General features: G+C 40.1%; 1 protein-coding gene across 2 annotated transcripts; it reads left to right on the top strand.

Moving 5' to 3' along the window:
- Positions 1–1,820: 1,820 nt before the first annotated feature.
- Positions 1,821–25,016, top strand: zbtb7c (zinc finger and BTB domain containing 7C). 2 transcript variants are annotated; one of them, XM_023337661.1, is made up of 4 exons: positions 1,821–2,040; positions 21,042–21,759; positions 22,333–22,985; positions 23,344–25,016. In XM_023337661.1, exons 2-4 carry the CDS (start codon positions 21,058–21,060, stop codon positions 23,963–23,965), a joined length of 1,977 nt encoding a protein of 658 aa, XP_023193429.1. In that variant the 5' UTR covers positions 1,821–2,040; positions 21,042–21,057; the 3' UTR covers positions 23,966–25,016. The 2 variants fall into 2 exon arrangements, with proteins under 2 accessions (XP_023193429.1, XP_014324138.1); XM_014468652.2 differs by lacking the exon at positions 1,821–2,040 and adding an exon at positions 14,016–14,446.

Genomic DNA, 25,016 nt, shown 5'->3' with positions numbered 1-25,016 from the left:
TACTTTTCAGAGGCAAACTTTAGATATTTTATACAGAAAGAGCTACAACCTTTTTCTTCCAGGTGAGTGCTGAGTGACTGTTGACTGTCAAAGAAAACTATAAATTTGATCATTTACTAACATCATATAATGTAACAAGCAGCTGTAATATAACATTAAGCCTTAGGCTCAACTAAATATGACAAATAAGAACTGAAGAACAAACCCTTTATTTGTTTTATTTACAATAATTGATGGAAGAAAAGAAGAATCAATGCAAACTTAGACTTAAGGCTCTTCTAAGTTGTAAAACAAAAACTTGAGACTCGATTTGGACTTGAGATTTGGGGCTCAAGTTTCAAGAACAATCTGTATCTTATAAAATCTAGTGTGGAAGTAAGTTATAAACTGCAGGTTTAACAGCAATGTGCTTGTGAAAGAGTACATTTGGTGTACTGTATATGCCAAGGATATTCAAAAACAGTGGGCTAACAATTGTATTGGTTCCCTGGAGAGAAATGTTAATATTCTTTCTTTGCTTCTTCTTTTCTGATAAGTAGTCAAGTGTGTAAACCGGCTCATTATCACGCCCTAATGGGCATAAAGTTGTCTCTGACTAAAATATTAACATTTTATTAAAAATCCACCATTTGAAAAAATAGTTATAACCTTCCCAATTCCAATGGAAAATTATTAGCATTTTATCAGTCAAGCCTGTATTATAATTGCTTTGTAGTTTTTTTCCTTATAGATTCAATGTTGTGACTATTTTGGAGGGAAGGTCTCTTTGCCATCGACCTAATTCTTAGTTCCTTCCATTGATTTCAGATTCAAGTCAGGACTTTAACAATGTTTAGTTACTAATGTTAAATAAAAATATTACTTTAAAAGTAAATCTCCCAGGGTTGTGAACTATTTTTAGGTTTGTAGTAAATATTAATGTATTAAATTAGGACGATAAAAAGAGTTTGTATTTATAACAGTATACTTGTGTACTGATGATTTTAACGACTGGACAAAAAGTAAAGTGGTTTTCACAACTTTTGATTGTTGATTGAAACAGTAAAAAAAAAAATAAAAAAAACAGTTATTTACATTTTCACAGTTACTTAAGTTTTCGAAGGCTTTGCCTGGACTTGGAAAAAATACAGGAAGAGAACACATGGCAAATTGTTGTTTGCACTGTTGAATATTTTTATTTATTTTGTAAAGCAAGAGTTCAACCAAAACATGCCTTGCAACTATACTGTATGTTTCATTATTAATTTAACAGTTTGAAATCTGGTCGTTTTCATCATTACATCCTCATTATGCAGCATTGTTCTCCTTTTCACCAGAACAATACTTCCTGTAACTCGCCAGGTATACAAGCTGGCACGAAAATGAACACACCCAAAGAATCTTACACACTGTCACTGACTTTTACGACTCTAATTTTCTTTCTCTCCCCTCATTTATCTCTGATATGTCTTTTATTTGAGGCTCAACGTAAACCTTCTGTTAAAATCCATTCAACTGATTTTGTTCTACAGCCTTGTTCTTCTGTGTTTTGTTCTGTTTATAAATTGATAAATGTGTGTGCCCTGTTTCTATCTGTGCTGATGTCTTGGGCTTTAGCTTTATTTCTAGCTTCAGATCAGCAGCCCATCCCCCTCTGCTCCCCTGCCCGTTCTCTGGGCATAACCTTAAAATTCAGTCCAAGTTCACAAGCAGGTTTGCAGGTTTTTAGGCTTGGCCCAGGAGTGGTAGAGTGCGTCACTCCCCTCCCCTAAGCACAGGTGGACTTGAAGGGAGCGCTGCCAAATACTTTTGGTTTAGAAGGAGGGAGGGGTGTTGGCTCAGGCTGGGTGGGTGTAGCAGTTTTGTTTTGTTGCGTTTCTTAGATAACTGTGAAAACGGTACCTTTTCACTCCCCTCAAATCACCGACACACCTTCAGAGCAAATTTTTAAGTGTCTACCTCGGCCGCTCTCACTTTCACAAGTCTGCCAGAGTTGAGTTTCCTGACAGGGAGAGAGCGCACCAAAAGAGGAACTGAAATCAAAACTTTCCTTCCTTAAAGGTCAGTGACTTCTTTCTGATTAACTCTTTTCTTTTCTGCATTTGTTTTCACTGTAACAGCTATTTCCTACATTCTTTAAAAAACATATAATGAGAGGCTTATATTTTCTTTCTGTTTCAAAAAAGAAATCCTCAAGCATGCATCAGAATGAGGGCTGACTTTATCCTGGTTTGTGTTGCTATTTTGTGTTGCAAGTGGCTTCAAGTCTCTCGTTAAGAAAACAAAAAGAAGATATATTAAAAAAAATGTGTCCAGCAGTGCAATCCAGATGTTTTCCAGCAGATATTTTGCAACAGATGTGCGAGAGGTGAAAACCTCTCTGAGAGGAAGCAAGTGAAAGCATGACAAGGCTGGAACCATAACAATTTTTTTTTTTAGTTCTTGCTTCAACTTATCAATTCAGCAGCTTGTAAAACAGCAGAAAGATTTATGATGCTTCGTATTCTTGTCAGCCTTGATTCTGACTTGTGTGTAGATGCGCCACAGCACAAGAGTGTCTCACTGATAAGGTTGTAACAGCCGACAAGACGCACTGAGGGGAACATCTGTCCTTTGCGGACTCTATTTATGCTGTTAGATGAAATGCGCCTACAGTTTACATTAATCTTTGCTTCAGATCAGGCACTCTGTGCAGCAGATGAGGGGGCAGAGGTGTGAAAGTCAAAATTATTTCACTCTTCCTGTGATTCCCCATGAAACAACATGAATAACTGTTAACCTTTAAGGGTGATAGCACTATATGTCACGTCTGCTCGACTGCGGGTTGCAGAGAGGCACCTCCAAGTTTGATTTATTGCAAAATGATCGGAAAGTTTGAACGGAGTTTGATCATTCTGTTGAGAATAAATTAGACTCAAGTGGTTAATTTAACTTTTCAGTCATTTGAAACACACTTCAATCAATGCTTAGAACCTTTTTCAATCAAACTGCAGTTGTTCACAAGCTTAATCAGCTCCCAACACTGATCTAAAAACAGTCAACTGTGGTTTAATGCAGTTTCGCACCATGCAAACCACATTAACATTTGCATCACTTTTTTTATATTTTGAAAACAGACAAAGAGAAAAGGAATAAAGGTCTGAGAATAAAGTTGATTTTGAATGGGTTGCAATGCAGAACAGAATGACAACATGCAATTCTGATCATTAAAAGCACTTTTATGTAAGTACATTTATACTAAAAAGACACGTATGCTATCAGCCTTATCAGTGTTCATCATTAATACATTAAAGAAACAAAAAACACGCAGAAATTATAAAACCCTCTTCCTGTTGCAGTGAGGGTGAGATGGAGAAAAAAAAACAAACAGACTCCACCACACCTCTTCTCTTCACATGCACACACCCTTGACTACAGCCCTCTGTCTGCCTCTTTCTCCCTCCAGGATTATCTGAATTGAACCTGATCCTCTGGAGTCTTTTGTTGCGGGGCCTCTCTTACGTCGGTGTGTTTAGCAAACATCACCAGAGGCAGATTTCATTCGTGTTTGTACAGTCCTGCCTGTGGAACGCGGTGCAGTTTAATGCTGCGCTCTTAATTTACTGACTCTTTGAAGGAAGCGACCGCATGAGTCTGTAAACCTGAGAACCAAAAAAACTCTTAACCGAGAGTAACGCCAAATGTAAAAAAAGAATAACAGAAAATAAACTTCTTAGTTATGCTTTTAAAGCCGTGAATTAACTTTTGTTACTCCTAAAGTTTTGGAAAGCTTAGTTAAACTGCGCTAGCTAATTACCACCAGATGTGTAAAAGCAAGAAGAACCTGTCCAACAACATGAAGTAGGTTACAAGAGAGAGAAAAGTAAGACAACATGAACCCCATCTAAAAATGAAATAAAAAAAAAAAACAGATGAGAAACAGTTACTGACCTCTCTCAGGAAAGGGCCACAAACTATATTTCTAATGCTTTAGGACTCTACTCACAGTGTGAGCCATTATCTACAATCAGAGAAAACATGGAATGGTACACTGAGAGTGACCAGCCAACCAAAATCACTCCGGACACGTTGACGACTCATCTACAAGGTCACAAAATAACCTAGAACTACATCTAAAGCCCTGCAGGCCTCATTCACCTCAGTGAAAGTCATTCTTTGTTATTCAACATTAAGAATGAGACGACTGCCGAGCAAAAAGAGCACTAAGGCCCGAATTATGTTTGCCAGAAAACATATAGAAAATCACCAAGAGTTTTGGGATAATATTTTGAGAAATGATGATGATAGAAGACCAATAGAAGACCTTTTTGGAACTTATGCATCCTGATACATCTGGATGGGCATAACAAAATTGATGGAACCATAAATTCTGCTCACTGACTGATAATCCTAAGGGAGAATGTCTGCTCATTGGATATTCCTTTATTTAATCAGGTAAACCCCGTTGAGATCTAGATCTCATTTTCAAGAGGGACCTGAAACAAACTTCACTCCCCGTCGGGGAATCGAACCCCGGTCTCCCGCGTGACAGACGGGGATACTCACCACTATACTAACGGAGAGTACAGTTAGGACTCTACTCACAGTGTTCGTTACCTTAAACTTAAGCGAACTTGTCTCATGCAGAAGTTCCATAGCACACCAACAACGTTGCCTCTGAATGCTTTAAAATCAAAGAAAGTGAAGGTTTTGATGTTAATCAAATCTCTGACTTAAGTCTGACTGAGATGTAGTAGCTAGACAGGCCTTTCATGTTTGAAAACCCTTGAATGTGGCTAAATTAAAAACAATTCTGCAACTTTGAGATTAAAGGGACAATTAGCTTTTTCTGTTTAAATATCTTTTATACCCTTAATAGGTAAATCATCATTTGAAGCTACTCACGTTATTCTTGTCTGATATTTAAATTTGTTTAATGGATGATATGAAAGAAGAAAAAAAATTATAATAATAATAATGAGACAATAGAGAATTGTAAGGGAACAAATGCCTTTTTAAAACCCTTAATTTTGCACACACACAAAAATGGCAATGTTTACGTTTTGTATGTTTTGCAATCAACAACCAGTTCTTTAAAGGGTTGTGCATGTTTAATGAATGAGGATGTGGCTTCATGACTGCAAAATTTTTCCTAACGCGTTCATTGTGATGCTAAGAGCGTGAATGAGTCCACACGCCTTCTTCCCACCTGACAGCGTGTGGGCACGTCCTTGTAACAGCGTTTACACCGGCATGCTCAATCTAATCCTGACCTCCGATGACAGATCTGATCACGGCAGCTGTCAAAAACCAGATACACTTAATACAAATTGAAAGACAAAAAAAAAAAGAAAGAAAAAGCTTTTGCATGTTCAGTTTGAAACAAGTGTCTGTGTGTTTGCATGTCTACAATAAAATGGCAGCCATGTCTGTGAGCATGTGCGCTCGTCCGCCCCCCTCCGTAGGATCGAGGTCCAGGTTTTGTTGTGTGGAGTTGGGCTGGGTGAGTAAGCCGCCCCTCACAGATGAATAGGGGATGGGAGGAGGCTTGAAGAGGCTGCCGTGGGTGTGAGGCCAGAGCCTTGCCAAAAAAGCTCCTTCTGTGGGATTTGTGTACTTTTTTGCGTTCCTCACGAAACACAGCGCTTGGCTCTAACGACAAAGCAGCCACGGGAGGCAGCCGCTCGCAGAGGTCAACACTCCCGCTTTTTCTCCGCCTCTTTTAAATCCTCCACCTTTCTTCCATTTACAGCTTGCATCATTCTTTACACCCGGAGCTCTTTTTTTTTCCAGTGCCTTGAAAAAGTATTCACACCCCCTGAGACTTCTTATCTCTCTATGTTACACATGCAAATTTCGACATATAAGACCAAGCAAAGTGAAATGAAAATGATGCCAAAATCAGAAACTGACGTCCTCTGATCTTTTAAACTTTGAGCTACAATGTGAAAGTATGTTCACGGCTGAGAGTAGTAAATTCACATTCAGTTGAGTGTATGTGGCAAAATCCTGAAAACTTAAAAACTCTCCACAGAGGCTTTGCTTCATACTAAGCCTGAGCTAGTGTACAAAGATGCATGGGTGAACTTTTCTTCTCAAAATTCAAAACTTGCAAAAACATTCAGGAAAACACATGCAACTGTTTGCAGAAGGGCACCAAAACGTGGCTCTACAAGAATTTTTATTTCACTTTGTAACCCTTCATGTTGATCCAATACATCCATTAAAATTAGTCATTGTGAAGTAGAAAAACATGAAGAAGTTTAAGGATATGTTTGCAATGTACCATAAATAAGTATGTTTGTGTTTAGATCTCTTTTCAGCAATTACTAAACCCCATCAAACGTTATGACTTAATGAACCCCATCAAACAAACTCTATTTAATATTTGTTGAATTTCAGTAAACAAAGTTCACAAAAAACAAATCAGGTATACCTCATTAACAACTGACAAGTTTTTCCATTTTCTTTGAATCTATATTATAACATCAGAGTCATAATGCGTCTTACGGTGGTTTTTGTGATCATTAAAGAGGTCAAAGTGATCTCAGAAACGCGCAAGTCTTTGGTTTCTACTTCAGAAATGTCAGTGACAGCCACAATTCATAATGCGGTTGAGAAATGAAGCATTTGTACATACAAATTGTGGGTGTTTCCTGAATGTTACCTAGATAATACAAAATAGGGCCCTGTCACCAGTGGCAACCCACCTAGCTTCAACCTAGAGACAAGTACAAAGAGACATAATTCTCAGCTTGGCAGTCAGATGAAATAATCATCTGGTAAATTAGAAAATTAAAGCTCTGCTGTAGAACGCACAAAGACATGCAGGAAACACGGAGTCGAATGTCATTCGGCATGAGAGAGTTAAGGAGAAACAAACAAGAAAGAAAGAGAGAGAGGGGAAAAAAGACACGATTTCATAATGTGTAAAAGCAAGATCTGGGTTGAATAAGTGGGTCCACCCACCTGCATGTGAGAGGCAGTGAGAGAGAAAACAGGGCTGGATGGCAGTTTTAGAGACATGAGTGTGTGGGTTAGGCTAGCTGGCCTGCTTATGCTATCTAATCACTGGGAGAGAAAAAGGGAGAGCAGCGTGCCTTGATCCACCCACCCACCCCAGACAAACAGCAGTTAGCCTGCTAAGAACTATACGTGGCCGCCTGCAGCTCCGACTCGTACATGTGGGAACGGAGATAAAATGTGACAGAGTATGCAGGTAACAGACATGCAGCACAATTATGTCTCATTCGCTGCTGTGGGAGAGAGACACGGGTGTCAACATGGAAGCCACCACGGGTCATGATGATGGCATACGAGGGATTGTATGAGTGAAAATCCTGCTTGATGCATTGTCATTGGTGAACATGCCTAAAATAATCCAATGGGGTTCAGATGGAAATCAAATAAATGAGAGAATATTGGTATAATTTGTTGATTTAACCTCAAGATGACTGTTGAAATGATTGACCATAAAACATTTCTGCACATTATGATTTCCTTTGTCTCAGATGATCAGCAGATTTGTTAATTCGACCACTTCTCTCTTTTTTTGCGTCTTTGTCAGAAACAATTTAGTTACCTGTTTTAATATCTGAGTGGGTGGGATGCAAGTGACTTTGCATCCAAAAATAACTGACCTACACATCACAGTTGTGTGTTTGTAAGCCTGCATGTGGTTCAACGAGGTCCGCCGCCTCGTGAAAGTGTATGTGTGTGTGAGTGTGTTTTCATGACAGGCATCTGTCTCCCCTGCCCTGCAGCCTGACTGGTTTTAATTAGGAGGTGTCAGAGTGCCCGAGGGCTCTCCTGCTGACACACACACACGTACACAAGCATACACAGACGCACGCACACACACTACCCGAGGGCAGACAGAGGCTGTCCCACCAAGGCTGGCCTCCTTCTCGTTATCACCATAAGGAGTTGTCCTCATTCACCTGACGACCCTCACAGCACACACACAAATGTTGACACCAGGCCAATCAGCTGAACACAACAACTGAAATGCATTGCAAAGTTTAATCTTCCAAGTGGTAGAAAGAAGTTTGACTCCTCTAACATTTTGTTTGCAGTTCGGAGATTTGGATAAATAGTTCAGAATAAATTTCCATATTTGTTAGGATATGGAAATATCCTAACAAATACGGAAAAAAAATCTCTTCAAACTTTATTAATTGTCGTTTTTTTTTTTTTTTTTTACTGTAAGAAAGTTATTCAGCTTCACAACAATGGATTTACAAGAACTCACTCAGCCCCAGCTGTGTAACACTGTAACTTTGCCTGTCTTGGTACTCAGAGTTCCCAATGTGCAGGATGCGTAGTTTACCTCCCTTTTGGCAAAGCTTCCAAAGCTGATTAGGGTGTTTGAAAAATGAGACACAACAGGAGAAAGTTAAGCACAAACAGACAGGTCAACAGAAAGGAAACACCCTAACCTCACTCATCCGAATGGCATGCTCCGAGGTTAGTTTTAATGACTTCACTGAGACGACAGTATGTTTACACAAATCCTTTTTTGTTCAAGTTACAATTCACCTGAGAATCAGTCTCTGTCCTTGGACTTTTGAAGGCTGAGTGGGGAGTTGGGGGTTTATATGATGCTATATCTCTCTGCTGACTGCCTCCTTTTCCTGCCTCTCTCCCACACTCGACCACACCTGGCCTCAGAAACACAAGGGTAAAGGTCACAAGTTGGTTTGGTGGTGTTAATCTGCCACTGCTTCTGAAATAACCCAAAAAGAACGCATAGATGGTTGGATTTTTTTTTTTTTTTTTTTTGCTGTCATGAAAATGCTGTGTGGGGTGTAAAATTAACCATGAATATCACTGAATGCTCCATTCTCACCATGAAACAAGGTAGCAGCAGCAACATACATGCTTGTTTTGACAAGGGAAAGGAAAGCTGATCAGAATCTCTATGTGTGAAGCTAATGGAGATTTTCTAAAAGATTTGCAGCTGTAACGGCAGTAAAATTTAGCTCACCAATAATTCAAATAGTACCTAAGAGAAATGAAATGATTTGCAGGGATTAAGTACATTAGCACATTATTATTTGTTTAGAATTTGGATGTGTGAAGTGGCAAAAGGAAACTTGCCCTGGAGCTTGTTGATACAAGTAGGTTACTCATTAGCAACAGAGAAAAATATTGTTCATTTATGTCTTAAGAAAGGGTAGCATATCCTGCTTTGATGACCCACTTGACTTCCTTTGTAAACCCACTGAATTGTGATGAAAAGAGAAACAGTCTACCAGGTGTGTAGGTGCTCGATTCCATTTAAAGACCAATCAACATCCTGTCTAGGGGGGTTTTAGTAATTGATATCCTCTTTTTAAATAGGTTAGGGTAGAATGCACTCACATTAAGAGTGTGTTTCATAAAGGGCAATGAGAAAACTGAGTGTTCATCAGCGGGAAAAAAAAGTATTTGTCATTGATCTCTTTGTTGATTTCACGTCAACATTTTACTCCCACCACCATGATTTTACCCATCAGCTTCTCTACATGGACTAGTTCAACTAAACCCTTTGCAAAATGTACAGTAATATGTCAGAAATATCTGAGTGTCTGATCTATTCTAAGAAAAAGTAGAATACCTTGTTGGTGAGGATAAGCAAATCCTCCTGCACAAAATTCCAAAAAGACAAAAAAAAAAGTAGTTGTGGGTGAAGACTAAATCTTAGTGGGGTTTAAGGTCGAAATGACAAAAAAAAATGTCATAGGTTAAATTCAAATTACTTTAGTTGAAGTCAGAAGAATAATTATTAATCATCATTCCGGTTACAAAATTAATTGGTAAGAAATCAAGAGTACCAAATGTGTTGTTTTGGTCAGATTGGTGTCTGTGCAGCTATCTAAGCATGTAGGTCTACAGAGTACAGACTTCATTATTCACACACATTATGCATACACACATTATAAACTTTGCCATCTCCAGGGCGAAATTCAATTCTTAGCAGCTCATTAGTCCACTAAAGTAGGGAATCCAAAAATTTAACTTCAAGTGATGCATTAACTGGTTACAACATTAGACAAAAAAATCAGCAGTAAAACCATCTCCAACTGAAGCAACAAACAAAACTGATTTAGAGTTGACATTTTGAACCGTCTTTAACATTTTATTTACACCTAGAACATTAAAAATTACTGTAGCATAATTTTCCATGTCCATTTTCAGGAGAATTTGGACCTTTATTTTTACTATAAGGTTGTCGCCCGTTTTATATCTTATGCATAAATCTACAGAATTCTGATATAAGAGGCCTGTAGACATTGACAATCTACAAGCCTCACAATATTGAGATATTGTGAATTGTTTTTCAAAATACTCAGCCTCATTTTCAGTCGCATTTAGGATACCTTTCTGTTCTAGACGGTTTAATCTTGACGTTTTATAGTAGAGTACAGTAAAGCAAAGAATGGCACCAGAGCCTCCCTGACTTTATGTTAAGCTGCTTCTTTCACACCCCATCCCTTCTCCAAAGCGGCAATCTGGTGGCATGGTACGTGTGTCCTGCTGGGAGCAGCAGGTGGCGGTAAACAGGTACGCTGAGAGGCCACTCAATCAGTCAGACACACAGACAAAACAGATGACTCTTACTCAGCCCTTTGAGTCCTCATGTCTTGTGACTCTAATCACATGAAGACGCATGTATTTATGAGAATTAAGTCGATACCAGATGAGAACACAAGGAGAAAATCGTTCTTTTCAATAACTGTTTCAGATTTCACTCACATTTTAAAAGAAATAATAAAGAAATTAGGAGTCTTGCCTTTTCTGATATTTTTTACTGTAGCTGTGCTCCATTTAGAGCAGATAGTTGCCCTTATAGGATGGCTAACTCTTATTTTTCTGGCTGTCTGGCTGGGCTACGAGCAGTTTGTGGCTAACCCTGTTTATATATACTGGATGCCAATGTGAGCTGCCCTCAACTCTCACCCTGTACAAAACAGTGTAAACCACCATCGGCCCAGGCTGTGGTTTGCTTTGGTCCATGTTTTCCTCGGTAGGGGGAAGTGGGCATGGCAGCCTGATGTACACTCATTCTGATTTCTGCTTGGCTAGTCAAGGTTTATGGCAGAAACTGACAGCTTTTACAGAATGATTGTTGGTTATACTGTATGGATGGTTTGAAGTATTTTAGAAGATTTGTAAATGCAGCAGCCACAAAGAAAACAATGGCTTAGAGTGTGTTCTGTCTCTCTGAGTGGAAATCCTGAGCCAATACTTTGAAATGTTTGTTTTGGGTTTGTTTTTTTTAGCTTGTGCTGATGGTTACATTAGCTTGATGTGTTACATATATCTCTAAAATGTAAAAAGAAAAAAAGAGGAGTACTACACAGGGTGCGGTTTAATGATGTCACACAGGAAAGCCCAATGACTGCTTCAGATTGTGTGAATGTGCTTTGTCATAAGATTTGGCTTGGCTATGAAACATTTGCCCTATTTCTTTCTCTGCAGTTCCTCACCATAAGAAACAAACTTTGACACAATGGAAACTCAAACTACAGCAGAACTATGTTTTTTTTCTAGTCAAAAAATATATATATTTATAGAGTTAAAACACAAAATAGTGCGTAATTGTGAAGCAAAAGGACAATAAAATATGGTGGTGTATTTAGGCCCTTTTAGTCTGATATTCCTAAATCAAATCTGGTAGAATCAACTGCCTTTAGTAGCCACTGAGGTCCACCTATGTGTAACTTAATCTAAGTATAAACAATTATTCTCTGAAGGTCTCAGAGGTTAGTTGGAGATTACAAAAAACAATATAATGAGGGACAATGAACTAAAATATAAATAGCATTGAACAACTGACAGACTGTGCAAGGAGAGCAAGTTCGTGGTAACTTTGGAGGAGCTGCAGAGATCCACAGCTAGTTATCAACTTGACAACTCTGGCCTTTAGTGAAATGCTTCAGTTTACGGAAAATAACTATAGGAGACAGATACAGCTGCAGTTTGTAACTTTTATAAAAAAGTTACAAACTTTTTTTTTTATATATATATATTTACTGAAACTGCCACTACGTTGTGACAGTATATGAGACATTATGAGACAGATAATGTGGAAAAAATATAATTTTTTCTCCCAAGCTAACTAACCTTAGCATTCACGACAGGCTTTGCTGAAAAGCTTGATCGAAAAGAGAAAGCTGGGTGATAAGGGGCGATACTGGCATGATTGACAGCGCTAAGACCCGCCTCCAGGCTCTGATTGTTGATGGTTAGTTAGCATGGCCACCAATGACAGCTGATAAATGGCTTTGCTGTAACAGTGACTTGATTCTCCGCCATTTGCACATTTCACAAGGTGGAGTGATATCGTCAAGATGCTTCTCCTGGATTTGATTGGTTGTTTTTGGTCAGAACGGTGCATTATTTCAGACGGCAATAGCAGCACAGGGAGGAGTAGGAGGACTTGATCTTTTTACAGATTATCAGTCTCATGTTATACTGTCACGCCATGGTGGTAGTTTTAACAAATGCATAAAAAACTAATTTTTTGTAAAAGTTACATACTCCAGCTTTAAGATCAAAATATAAATTCTTGTCATGGTAGCTGTGTGTAGCAGAAAATCAACACTGCATATCACCCTGATCACACCAACCCCATAGTGAAACATGGTGGTGAAAGAATAATGCTCTGGGCATTGTTCTTTTCAACAGGGATGGGAAAGCTGGTCAAAAGCCTGATGAGAAGGATGGAACTAAATGCAGGGGAATCTTGGAAGAAAAACTAGGCGAGACTGGAGGGAATTTACCCACAAGCAGAACAACAATCCAAAAAACCGGCCAGACTTTAAAGGGATGGTTTAAATTAAAGCATATTTATTGATTAGAATGACTCAAAGTTCAATTCCCACTCCAACAGAGAATCAGCGGCAAGAATTGAGAATTTATGTTTACAGATTTTCTCCAGTCAGTCTGACTGAGCTTGATCCATTTTCTAAAAGTCGAATATGTAAAAGTTTCAGTCTTGTAATGTGGAAAGATGCAACTATGTACAAGTCTTCTTTCCCCTAGCAGTGGTCTATCACATGAAAACCAACTAAAATACATTGAAAAGGTGGAAAAATTCAGGGATTGTTGATACTTCGTCTACAGCATAAGGCATTGTGTAGCTTTGATGTTTAACTAAACCCCGCTAAGCTCAATTACTTTCTTTTTCACCTTTATCGCTGTAACTTCCTCCTCTCCTCCTCAAACTGAAGTGATGGCATGATCAGCAACTGCCTGCCTGTTTCTGTGCTTTCTGACTCAAAACAGGAATCCAGCGCTCAGTCGTCTGCGAGCTGGGTTTTGAAACTTTGGGTTTTATTTGACGGTTTAACAATGCACGTCTGCACTCTTGCCTGTGGTATGTTTTTGTGTTTGTGGTCGGATTTAGTCTCAGCTTTTTAAGTAATATTTCCTTTCAAATTAACACAACTCCCTGAACCAGCCAGTTTTATAGAAGTCTCGCTCTCCGTGTGTGTAGGTTGCAGCATGCCAGAGTGGGCTGATTTATTGTGATGTTTTTCAGTAATTAGTCGGTTCCAAGTATTTATGGAGTCTGGTGACCACCTCGCCACCTGTTTTTGAACTAACGCTTGCCCAGAGGGGTTAAGTGTTAAATGCTGGATTTATAACAAAAAGCAAAAACTTCCACTTTAAGAGTTTGCAGCAGCTGAAGAGTAAATAAAACAGGTGTTAAAAATGAAAGCAAGCAGCTTCGAGACGCAGTAGTTCCTTCACTCTAGCCAACAGAGGTGCACCGAGACGCTGTCCAACTTTTCTCTCTCATTCTCTGCTGCTTTTTTTAACCCTCCCTCGGTCTCCCCAAACAACCCCTTCGAGTTTCTTTGCCCCGGTCCCTTTACAGCAGAATCCACTCTAACACAACTAAAAATTCATTTTGTCTGACCTAAATCAGAGGGTGTCTGCGCCACGGGCTTATTACACACTGCGCTTAAACTTGTGTTGTGGAGGAGGATGGGGTATTATTATCTTCCAGCTACCCACCCTGCTATAAAAACTAGTGGTGCGACATCTCCACAGCGCAGTGCTGCTGCCCTCCCTCCCTTCCTCTCACTCCCTCGCTCTCGTCCTACATGAGCTGCGCGCACACTGAGCCTGACTCTAAACTCCACACGTTTTCAGACCCCGACGCTCACACTCTGTTCATGCACTGCTCTGTTCCCCTCCACTGGATATTTTTTTCTTGAGGTGTTTTTTTTGTTTGTTTTGTTTTGTTCCCCTTCTTCTCTTTCCTCTTCTTATTTTTATTTTATTTTTTTCTGAATGGGCATCAGTGCCCAGAGCGAGGAGCTTTTGAATGGACTGACCTGCTTGACAGCTGGGCAAAAAAAGAGAGAAAGAAAGCGCGGCAGCTGCAATTCAGTTTAAGAGAGGGATGCTGAGAGGTCAAGTGAGGAGCAGCGGAGCCTCTTAGTAGTCTGGAAATACAAAGACACGTGAGGGGAATCGTGAAAGCTGAAAGAAGGTGGGTGATGCTTGCTGATAGCTGTGGAATGTCAGAGAGCGTATCAAGACATGTGTAAATTTATGTGTAAGCAAGACTTGTGTGCCATGCACAGGGGTGTGCGTTTGTGTGCGTGTGTGGAAAAGTCTATACTAATTTGTCAAGGAGTTACAACATGAGCATGATGGTGGACAAGCTTACACTTGTGCATTGTGTTACAGCGTGCACATGTGCCTTACTCACTGTTTATGAGTGCTGGAGCTCTGCTTTACTCTAGAAAGGCATGAAACTGGACAATAAAAATGACCCAATGATTCACAGTTTTTTCACACTACAGCTTAAATACATGAGCTGTAAAAGAGAAAAAAAAAAAAAAAAGAAGGAGTGAAAATAACCAGAGCAGATTTAGCATCATAACACATCTGCAAAGTGGCAAACAGAACAGTTTTCAGTGAAGTTTTAAGTGTGTGTTTGGGTCATTTGGTGTAATTACGTATTTCAGTTTCCATATTCAGGCGATGTTCTCTCGGCGAAATCCAAAATAAATACTCAGGTGATTCGTAAAGTTAAAGGAGGTGTTTGGGAGTGCGGACAAAATAAAAACATGTTATGGATTTAAACTTAAGCTGCAAATTACTGTTTACACGCCCCTTCTCATCGTCTTCTTACGTCATGTCACAAAATGCAGCAATGACAAAAAAGTGTCATCATTAAAGCTTTTTACCCGCTGGCTTTTGCTTCATTCAAGTTTGTTTTTATCATAGCTAAGCAGACAACACTACTGTTAATGACATAAATTGAAAGTATATAAAAAAAGAGACACTTACTCAACAGGCTTATTAAGTGTGATAAAAAAAATATACAGTAGCAGATCTGTGTCAGAAAAATGCTGTGCTTGCGTAACTACTGTAACTGTACATAAATATATATTTCATTTTTTCAATAAAACGTTTGCAACTTTGCAGTAGAAATTAATGCTCATGTTTGCTTTACAACTCATATATGCTGTATATAAATATATGGGTTGTAAATGTGCTTATATATATACACACACACATTGCAGACTAAGGTTAGAATCCAATGTACGTAATTAAAATACACGAAAAAATAGACTGAAATAAGCTTGAACACAAAATGTATCAAATTCAGTGACATGTTCAGCAAAAATGTGAATACATAGTTGTAAATCAATCAGATTTTATACATATATATATAAAATTAACAAATGGCATAATGACAATTGGCAACATAAGCATTCAAAATATATACATACATTTATTCTATTAAAATTAATTTTAAGAAAGCAATACAAAGTACTTTCTGTAACTTATATTTTTGTTCAAATTGATCCACTAGTGAACTTTTACACCAGTTTACTACGTCTCGTCTCTGACATGTCTTCATTACAGTGCAGATCCCATTATAAACCTTCCTCTGCTGCTGTAATTGACAGCACTTAAGCATGAAAATTGTCCCCATGTATTTGAAAAAGTTTCAAAAACTGTCCCATTAAAAAATAAAGAAAAAATGCATGGAGCGTGAATTGTGTCCTGCAGCAACAGGTGCACTGTTTATTGGTGATAATGGACTGGGCTTACACAATGGCTTAAATGAGTGTCCTTTCTTTAATGAGGGGGTGAATTGTTTCTGTCAAATTATTGGCTGGGCAATTGTCCGTCTGTGACAGCTGTTTAGCAGGCGTTTGCTATGGCCAGTTGGTGACGGGTGGATTCTGGCTGATGGTGATTTAGCATGTGGGTCAGGTGTACGCGCTGGCCTGACAGGGCTAAAGTGGGCTTTGGCTGTTGTAGCTAACAGGCCAAATGAGTGTCTGCTTGTGACAAGGAGGGTTCGAGATGGACATTAGCTGCTGATTTGTGGCCTGAGCGGTCAGGGCTGGGGACAAGTTAGCAACTCCACTCCGGGCATAATGATGATACAGCTGTAGCATGGACAGAAAGAGGAAGAGGAGGAGGAGGAGGAGGAAGATTAGGAGAAAAAGGTGGTGGTCAGCGCCCGGAAAGCAGATGAAGTTCTTGGAGAAAGACAACAGCGAATAGAGGTGACACATAATTTGAGGTGGGAGTGCTGAGTTGAAAGTGTTGGTGACTAAGTGAGGCATGAGAGGAGACGTGGCCGCTGCAGAGAAAGACACAGAAAAGCCTTTATTAGAAGCAGTTACTTTGAAAAATCTGTTGCTACAAAGCTTTAAAAAGAATTACTGCGAACTAGGCATGCGCATAAAGTTATAGCACAAAATTTAGGTTTCAAAACCAACATTTTGCCATACACCACTGCTATGGCTTAAAGTCCTGTTAGAGAGAAGCCAGAGAACGTGCTTGAATGATCTGAGGGTTTTCCGGTCGCATGAAGCATGAAGTACCGACGTGCTGAAGCTCCCCCATCTATTCCTTTGCATTGCTAGTTTCCTGGCTCAAAAAAAAAACAACAAAAAAAAAAAAAACAGCTACTACACCTTTTTCTCCCCAAAACAGTCGACAAATTCAACTAATTTGCAAAATAAAGAAAAAACTATTAACAATCGCAGTGTTCAAGCTGAGGAGTGCCACAAATAAATGTTAGAAAACAACAAAGTTTTACAAGTACAAATAAGAGATGAGTCAGCAGGCTGCAGGCTAGCTACTCGGGCAGATACCCCAACTAATTACCAGATAATAAAATCTTATTGTACCTGTTATACTTTACAATGAGCAACAGGAAATTGAAAAATACGAATACATTTAGGTACATATCAAACTCAAAATAAATAAATGTAATTCAAAAAACTTTTAAGTACAATAATACAAATCTTACTGTATTTAGCAGCAGTAGAATTTTGTTGAACTTATCTGTTTTAACTGACATGTTATGTATTTTGCCTAAAACATCTGTGCAAATACAGTGAAATCATGGTGTTTTCTTATTTGATTTTATCATTCTGGGAAAAGCTCATCCCGACAGAAGTGTTAAAGATGTGACTTTTGTTTTTTTTTATTGATTAATTTAAAGTCTCAACTTTAATGACCACTTGTTACAAGCTTACGAGAACCCACTGAGACTTTTTTGTTGACGATCTTAACTTTGCTTTAAGAAATAATGGACTCTGAGTCATAGTAATTACCAGTGCCCTTTCTCAAGGCGTCCCCACCCTGGCTGCTTGGATGGGTGGGTGGGGTGTGTAAGTGCGTGTGTGTAAAGGGTTAAGACTGTTTGGCTTGATGAAATGTCGCTCCAGGACCTTGCGGTGGGAACGCTGTGCCCTCCTCCCCTCCCTGCCTATGTGGCACATCCTCCTCAGATCCTCTCCACACTGTAATTAGGGGGCCGGCCACCGAGAGCCAAACGCTGCATCTAGTGGCAGGCAAACAGTGGGAACGAAGGGGAGTGGCGCTCGCCAGGGCATGGAGAGAGCAAACGGCAACAGCAGCACGTGGCCCCACGGTTCCAGGAGCGAGGTGGGATGGTTCGAGAAAAAAAATGGATGACGGCAAGTGCGCCCGAGCCCTCCCCAGTCCCAGACTCTTTTTCTCTCTCCCTCTTATCCACTCCCGTGTTGTTCTAAGCTTTGCACTATTGTTTGCCTTGGCAGGCTGCTCCAGGGAGGGGCCCCTCGGCTTGTGTTTGTGCAACCTGTTGGGGAACTTTTAGGGCCATCTGATCTCTAACTGGAGATTCTCCCACCTTTTAGACAAGCTGTTTCGCCTGTGAATGATGTACAGAGGTTGCGAAATCCTCAGATCTTCATAAGCTAAGCCCCAAATCCAAGATATTATTGGAAAGACATTTCCAACAATTCTGGATGAACAACAAAAATCTAGTGAAAAAGTGAAAGATATCAACATGGGATGTACAGTGATGTATAAATCCAGTTTTAAGGCGGTTAGGGTTGATCACACAGGCGAAAGCCTTCAATATTTTTTTTTGCAGACTAAATTCAGATGAATTAAATCAGCTAAACACATTAAACTTTTAACTTATCCTTTGGATCTAAATAGTGACAAAGACCGCAGTATTTTAAAAATTTCATTGATAATGAGAATGAATACAGAATGTGAATAAGATCAAAATAATATTTAATGTACTATTTTAATTTTACTTGCTTGCCTCCTCTATGTGTCTGGTCATTTTTGTTCTCCCTTGCACTGCAAGGCAGGAGATCTGGTCTGCAGCCCTATACGCTGCACCACCGCCCCCTCCACAGACATTTTAATTATGTCCACACTGTATCAATGGCATGAACTCGGCTTCAGTTACCAAGCAACAAGATCGACAAGAATAAACTACATGTAAGATTGGTATCCAAGTTGCGTACCTGCAGGTGAACTTAGGGATTCTCTGTGTTTTTGTTCCCTTTTATTTTTTTTTCTTGTATTTTTCTCTATTGTGATTCTGAGCTGCACCGAGAAGAAAGTGAAGGTACTTTTTTTTGGTGCATGTGTGTATTTATGTGGCTTCAGCACTAGCCCGTTTAGAGCCAGTCAACAATGCAGCTGTGGTGTTCGGGGCCGCTTCAAAGTGTTTATCTACACATGCCTCTGGTGACCACCAAAGTGTGGATGGCTAAGTTTGAGCTCTATTCATAGATGTGAATGAGCGAGCGCTCTGCCAGAGGAAGTTTTATCACTCTGAGCATAAACAACAGCACAGTGAATCAACAGGTAGGAACTCAGGAACGCCAGGAAAACAAACCGAGGGAGGAGAGGTTTTACGGCTCACAGAGAAAGCTCTATTAGGCGTCCACCAAAGGAGTGTAGAACTGATTGCAAGTAAGCATTTTTGACAGGATACAGTATCTAGAGAACAATCTGACCTCTTTTGTTGCTCTCTCCCCCCTCTTCTTACCACATCCCAGTCACAAACTGCATTGTTCACATGAAGGTATCGGTTTGCTCCATGCTCAAATCTTCCAGGCACAAGACGAGAAGAATGGACATTATCGCAGAAACCTCGCAAGCACTTATCACGCCTCTCAGAGCCAAAGTAAAAAAAAAATTAAAAAAAGATTTTGAAAAGTGTGCTTTATGCTTTATGAAGATGGGCTTCCCTAACTCACGGTTGCCACACGAGGATTTGTAATAACACATTTCAAAAATAAATATTACCCAAGAATGTGATGTTTGCTCAAAGTGAGGCGTGCTGTATTTACCACTTGTTGCCTGCACTGCACAGATGGCACACAAACAAGCACTGCAAGAAGGAATAAAGCTTGATTGTGGCTCAGTGCGTGTACAACATTAGTTTTAATCAGCATTCCTTATTAGGTCCTTCGCAAAAACCCAACACATCAGGTGTTGGTCGAGCATATCCGACCCACAGCACTCTTTAAAAAAATGTTTGACCTTTTTAAAATTTAAACTACAAAATCGTTGAAGCATCTCGCTGAAGATTAAGTTTCACGATGCAGCTCTTTCAGAAGAGAGAAACAGGAAACGAGACTTATCATTAAATGCCAACAGGAAATCAAATGAAGCGTGTTCAAATTAATCACTGTTTAATATGTGACAGTTTGCTATGCAGATGACGTTTAAATTATTCAGTTCAGGTCAGATTATTTATATACCCCCACTTCAAAATGGTTGACTCACTGATTTTGTTTGCAATGCAAATTATTTATAGTGACTGAAAAATAACTTCAGCATTAAATATATTTTTTCTACAGCCATATCAATTTCTTTTGTGATGCCGTTATGTAGCTGAAGTCTGGTTTACAGTGAAGTTGAAAAGAGGCGAGAAAATAAAAAATGATAAATCAAAAATCAAAGCAAATTATTTAAAATGATTTTTTTTTGGTTCTTGACAAGGGTTATTTGGCTTTTTTTTCCCAGCATAGCACCAGCATGGGTGGGCGCAACTTAGCAAAAATAAAAACTAAAAACATGTTTTCATGTCCAGGTAATGGGAATGGGCTCTCCACTGTAGTATGTACAATGTAAGAATATTTTTCTGTACACGCTGTTTTACACATGATTTAGAGCTTATGACATGGTCCCAAAATAAAGGGCTATTCCTGCAGTGTGTTTGGCCTGCAATTGAACATCTGTGGTTCAAAATCCTAAATATTCAGATTGGTCAGCTGCATAGTTATAGGTTCTTGACACAAAAACAGGCATTTCAATACCGACTTTGGCTCTAGGATCACAACAACATGAGAAAAGAATGAAAATAATTATATATCAACAGGTCAATCCTGGACTGACTTATTCTGCAGTGATGATAGACGCTTTAAAAGGCAGATTTCAACACAGATTTGTAAAATTTTTAAACTTGCAAATTCTCTTTATGGTGTAATGGAAAGATTTTATCAAAAATATTGTAAATAAAATCTAGTATTCCTCCGTATCAGTTTTATCAACTCAATATGAATACTTCTGATAACTCAGAGTAAATAGTTTTTTTTTAGCAGAAAAAGCTTGCTCAGTGGAGTGAGAGTGTATGTAGTGTGTAGGGGCTCACCAATCATGTGAAAACCACCACTGTTTAGTTTTAAATTAGAACAGATTTGGTTTTTTATAAGGTGCATAAATCATTCAGATGCAATATAATTTAAGCAAAGATGTCTTCTCAGACGTTTCAGTTTGTCTGACTTTGTTGCGTTTTTTTTTTTTTTTTCCAACAGACACAGAGGGAGGAGGATGGTTCATCACAGAGCGGAGGACCTAATTGGGATCCCTTTCCCAAACCACAGCAGCGATGTTCTCTGCAGCCTCAATGAGCAGCGGCGAGACGGGCTGCTCTGTGACGTCGTCCTCATTGTCCGTGACCAGGAGTACCGCACCCACCGCTCCGTTCTAGCTGCCTGTAGCCAGTATTTTAAGAAGCTCTTTACCGTTGCGACCACAGATGGTGGAGACCCCCATCATGCCGCTGCTGTGTATGAAATCGACTTTGTGGCTCCAGAGTCCCTCACAGCCATTCTCGAGTTTGCCTACACGTCTACCCTGACAGTGACCGCCTCCAACGTCAAGGAGATCCTGACCGCGGCACAGATGCTCGAGATCCCCTGCATCATCAACGTATGCCTAGAGATCATGGACAGCGGAGATGGAGGTGGAGGAGGTGGCAGAGATGGAAAGGAGGACGAAGAAGAGGAGGATGAAGAGGACGAGGAGGAAGATGAGGAAGAGGAGGATGAGGAGGAAGACATGGGCTCCAGGAAGGATGAGCAGGAGGAGGAGGAGGACAACGTCAGTGAGAGATCTATGCAGTCGTTGGAGAGCAGAGGCGAGCAGACGCCTCTGGGGACAGAGGACTCTTCTCCTCCCAGCACCTCCACTTATCAAGGACAGTTGGACCAACTGTCCCAGTCACAATCTCCAGACAACAGGGGTAAACAGGTATGTCTATTTTCCAGTAGGGGTGCAATCCTGAATCCCACTCAAAATATGAGACATGTATACAGACAAAACTGTAAAATAATCCCTTTAGTTTAGCCCTGATAAGAAGATTCAAAGCACACTTGTTAGCAGCTAATGGTTTGTTAGCTGCAGTATTTATGCCATAATCCCAAACTTTTATGTCATTCTCTTATCAAATCCCAAAATACTGATTTTGTATTGGTAGTAAAAGAAAGAGGAAAGTATTTTGTAACTAGTCTAAAAAGAAGTCCTTATTTGGCAGAACCATCAACACAAGAACTACTGCCTTTCTTATTTCTACATCTGAAAAATAGAAAGCAAAGCATTTATGTTTCTTTTTTATTTTGTGGCCTTAATAATGTGCTACAGTTATATTAATAGACAGACACCCGCTAAAAGACTCAGTAGGCTTCCTAATGAAGACCTCATCTCTTCGAGACGTATTGTGAAGTTTTAATATCCCAAGATCTTGTTACACTCCTGTTTGCTATTTATGTGTTCAAGTTTGTCACATTACAGAAAAATTTACTGTTGACACTTTTTGTGTTAAAGGAGAGTATGGAGAGTCGGGCCCTCAAGGATTTCTCCATTGAGTCTCTTCTCCAGGAAGGGCTCTATCCCCGGATGTCGGCACTTGACCGGAGGGCCAACTTCTCTCCTCTCATGCCTGGCTTCTACCCCTCTATGTGGGCTGCAGAGTTCCCATCTTTCCCCCAGCAGCTCCTGAATCCTGCGCATCCCCACACTGCATCCTCGCCACAAACACGGTTGCCTCACACCTTCCCAACCTCCTCGCTTCTCGAGCCCTCGAGGCCCCTCAATCTAGCTGTGAAAAGAGAAATCATCAAGGAGGAAATAAAGGAAGAAGTCCCTCCCAGTCTGCTCCAAGGCGACTTCCTGAAAGAATTCGTCAGCTCGGGTTTGGGAGGCACCATCAATGCCGGCTCAGCGTCGTCAGAGAGTCACATCAAGGACGAGGCAGACATCAGGTCTTACCTGAGCTTCCTGAGCTCAGCATCCCACCTGGGGGCGCTGTTCCCACCCTGGCAGCTGGAGGAGGAGAGGAAGATGAAACCCAAAGCCTCGCAACAGTGTCCCATCTGTAACAAAGTCATCCAAGGAGCCGGGAAACTGCCGCGACACATGAGGACGCATACGGGGGAGAAACCTTACATGTGCACAATCTGTGAAGTGCGATTCACAAGGTATGTGAACAACAAACCACATGTTGACAGAGTCATGTTCTGCTTTAAATGCTTTTGTGAAACAGCTGGGTTAACGGAAAAGTACGCCATGTTTTTCTGATTGAGGTTACTCTACATTCATCTCATCTAAATATCAAAGAGTTCAAAGTGGAAAACCCCTCCACTCATTTTTCTTTCTATCAGCGTTATCTCTGTTAACTATGTCCTCCTACTTTTTGTATTTTCCGCTTCTATACTAGGACATGGGTGTAATTTTGTCACAGCAGAAATTAAGCACTAGAAATGACAAAGGACAACAGCCTCTAATTTTTGTCACTATCTTTCAACCCTCGTTATGAGTGCATCTTGTCTTTTGCAGGCAGGACAAACTGAAGATTCACATGCGGAAGCACACAGGTGAGCGTCCCTACATCTGCCTTCACTGTAACTCCAAGTTTGTCCACAACTACGACCTGAAGAACCACCTGCGCATCCACACTGGTGTCCGTCCCTACCAGTGCGAGCACTGCTACAAGAGCTTCACGCGCTCCGACCACCTCCACCGACACATCAAGAGGCAGAGCTGTCGCATCTCGCGTCCCCGACGAGGAAGGAAGCCGTCGGCCTGGAGGTCCGTGCCCACGGCTGGCTTCCTGTGCCCTCCCACAGTGTCGGCCGCTCAGGTGGAGGAGAATGGGCTGAGTCCCGCGTACCAAGGGGTTAAGAACCACGGACTGGGGGAGCTCCTCGGCCTCAGTGGTAGAGGTTTAGGGTTTAAGAGTGTGGACGGCTCGGTCAGGGAGAGCAGGGAGGAACGGCAAGCAGAAGGAAGGCAAGTCGCGGGGGAGCAGAAGGCTGGAGCTTTGAGGCAGAGAGGAGTGTTTGCCTTTGCCCTAGCTGGAGAAGAAATGCTTACCCACTCTCCATTTTACGCTGCAACCGCTGACCCATGGACCATGAGACTGGAGCGTGCTCCACCCATCCCCGAGTCGGCAAAATGAACTCTAATCTGTAGAGTAAAAATAAGCACAAGAAAATCTCTTTAATTTCTGTGTCTATTCTGCTCCAGGAAGCTAAAGCACCTTTTATAAAAAGGAAAAAGTGAACTTTGTGAAGCCTGCTGATGTGGCAGTGGTAAAGCTGTTTTTTTTTTTTTCTTCATACGGTCCAATTAAGTTATGAAATAGTTGTTCAAACCCATGAATGTTTACATATATCTCCAAAGCATTTGATAATCCTGTAAAATGGTGTTTCCTTATATGCAAAACAGTACACGACACAGATCTGCCACAAAACGAGGAAAAACAAGATTTGACAGATTTGAAGCATTTTTGCTAAAAAAAGAAAAAGGATGTACAGCAGGAAATTTAAGTTCGAATCAATAAAAGTCTTTTTTCATAATAATTGTGTTTACATGGTTGAAATAACCAGAGCTTACATAATTAATTTGTCCATTTTTTTTCTTATATATATAAAAAAAGGAAAATCACAAATAAAACCACTTGAAGACTAAATCAGGACACTTAAGGATATTTATGGGTTGTTATCTTCCGCTGCCTTGTTCTGATTTAAGCTCCTCATCTGCACTATTGTACATAAAACCTCTGGCCGTGGTGGTGTTAATTACGGTGATGTGGCTGATGATGTAAAATAATCGTTATTAAAAAAACAGAATATATATGTATATTGCTCTTTACAGACTGAGAAATTCATCCAAAGATGAGTACTTTGATATCTGACTTGAATACAACTCTGTTTTAATATTTAGAAATATGTATATCTTTGGATGCCATACAAATCTGCCTAATCTACAGCCGCTTTAGCTACAAGAGTATGCTTGTGTTTTTTTGCTCTGGTACAACTATTCAGCGGGAACTTTGGCCCAAATTTTTTTCATGCAATGTTCATCTCTGATTTGCGCACTGATGAGTGCAAGAATTATTTGAACTGAAATGGGAAAGTATTTTCTTGCTATTTATGTGTATTTAAATGAATGAGCCTTGGCTATATTTTGCAAATCTGTTTTATAAAGACACTAAATGTTGACCTTCA

The sequence above is a fragment of the Xiphophorus maculatus genome, chromosome 8 (assembly GCF_002775205.1).
Source record: "Xiphophorus maculatus strain JP 163 A chromosome 8, X_maculatus-5.0-male, whole genome shotgun sequence".
NCBI classification, from domain to species: Eukaryota; Metazoa; Chordata; class Actinopteri; order Cyprinodontiformes; family Poeciliidae; genus Xiphophorus; species Xiphophorus maculatus.
Note: the sequence above shows the minus strand (reverse complement) of the source record. Positions and strands in the feature narration are given on the sequence as shown.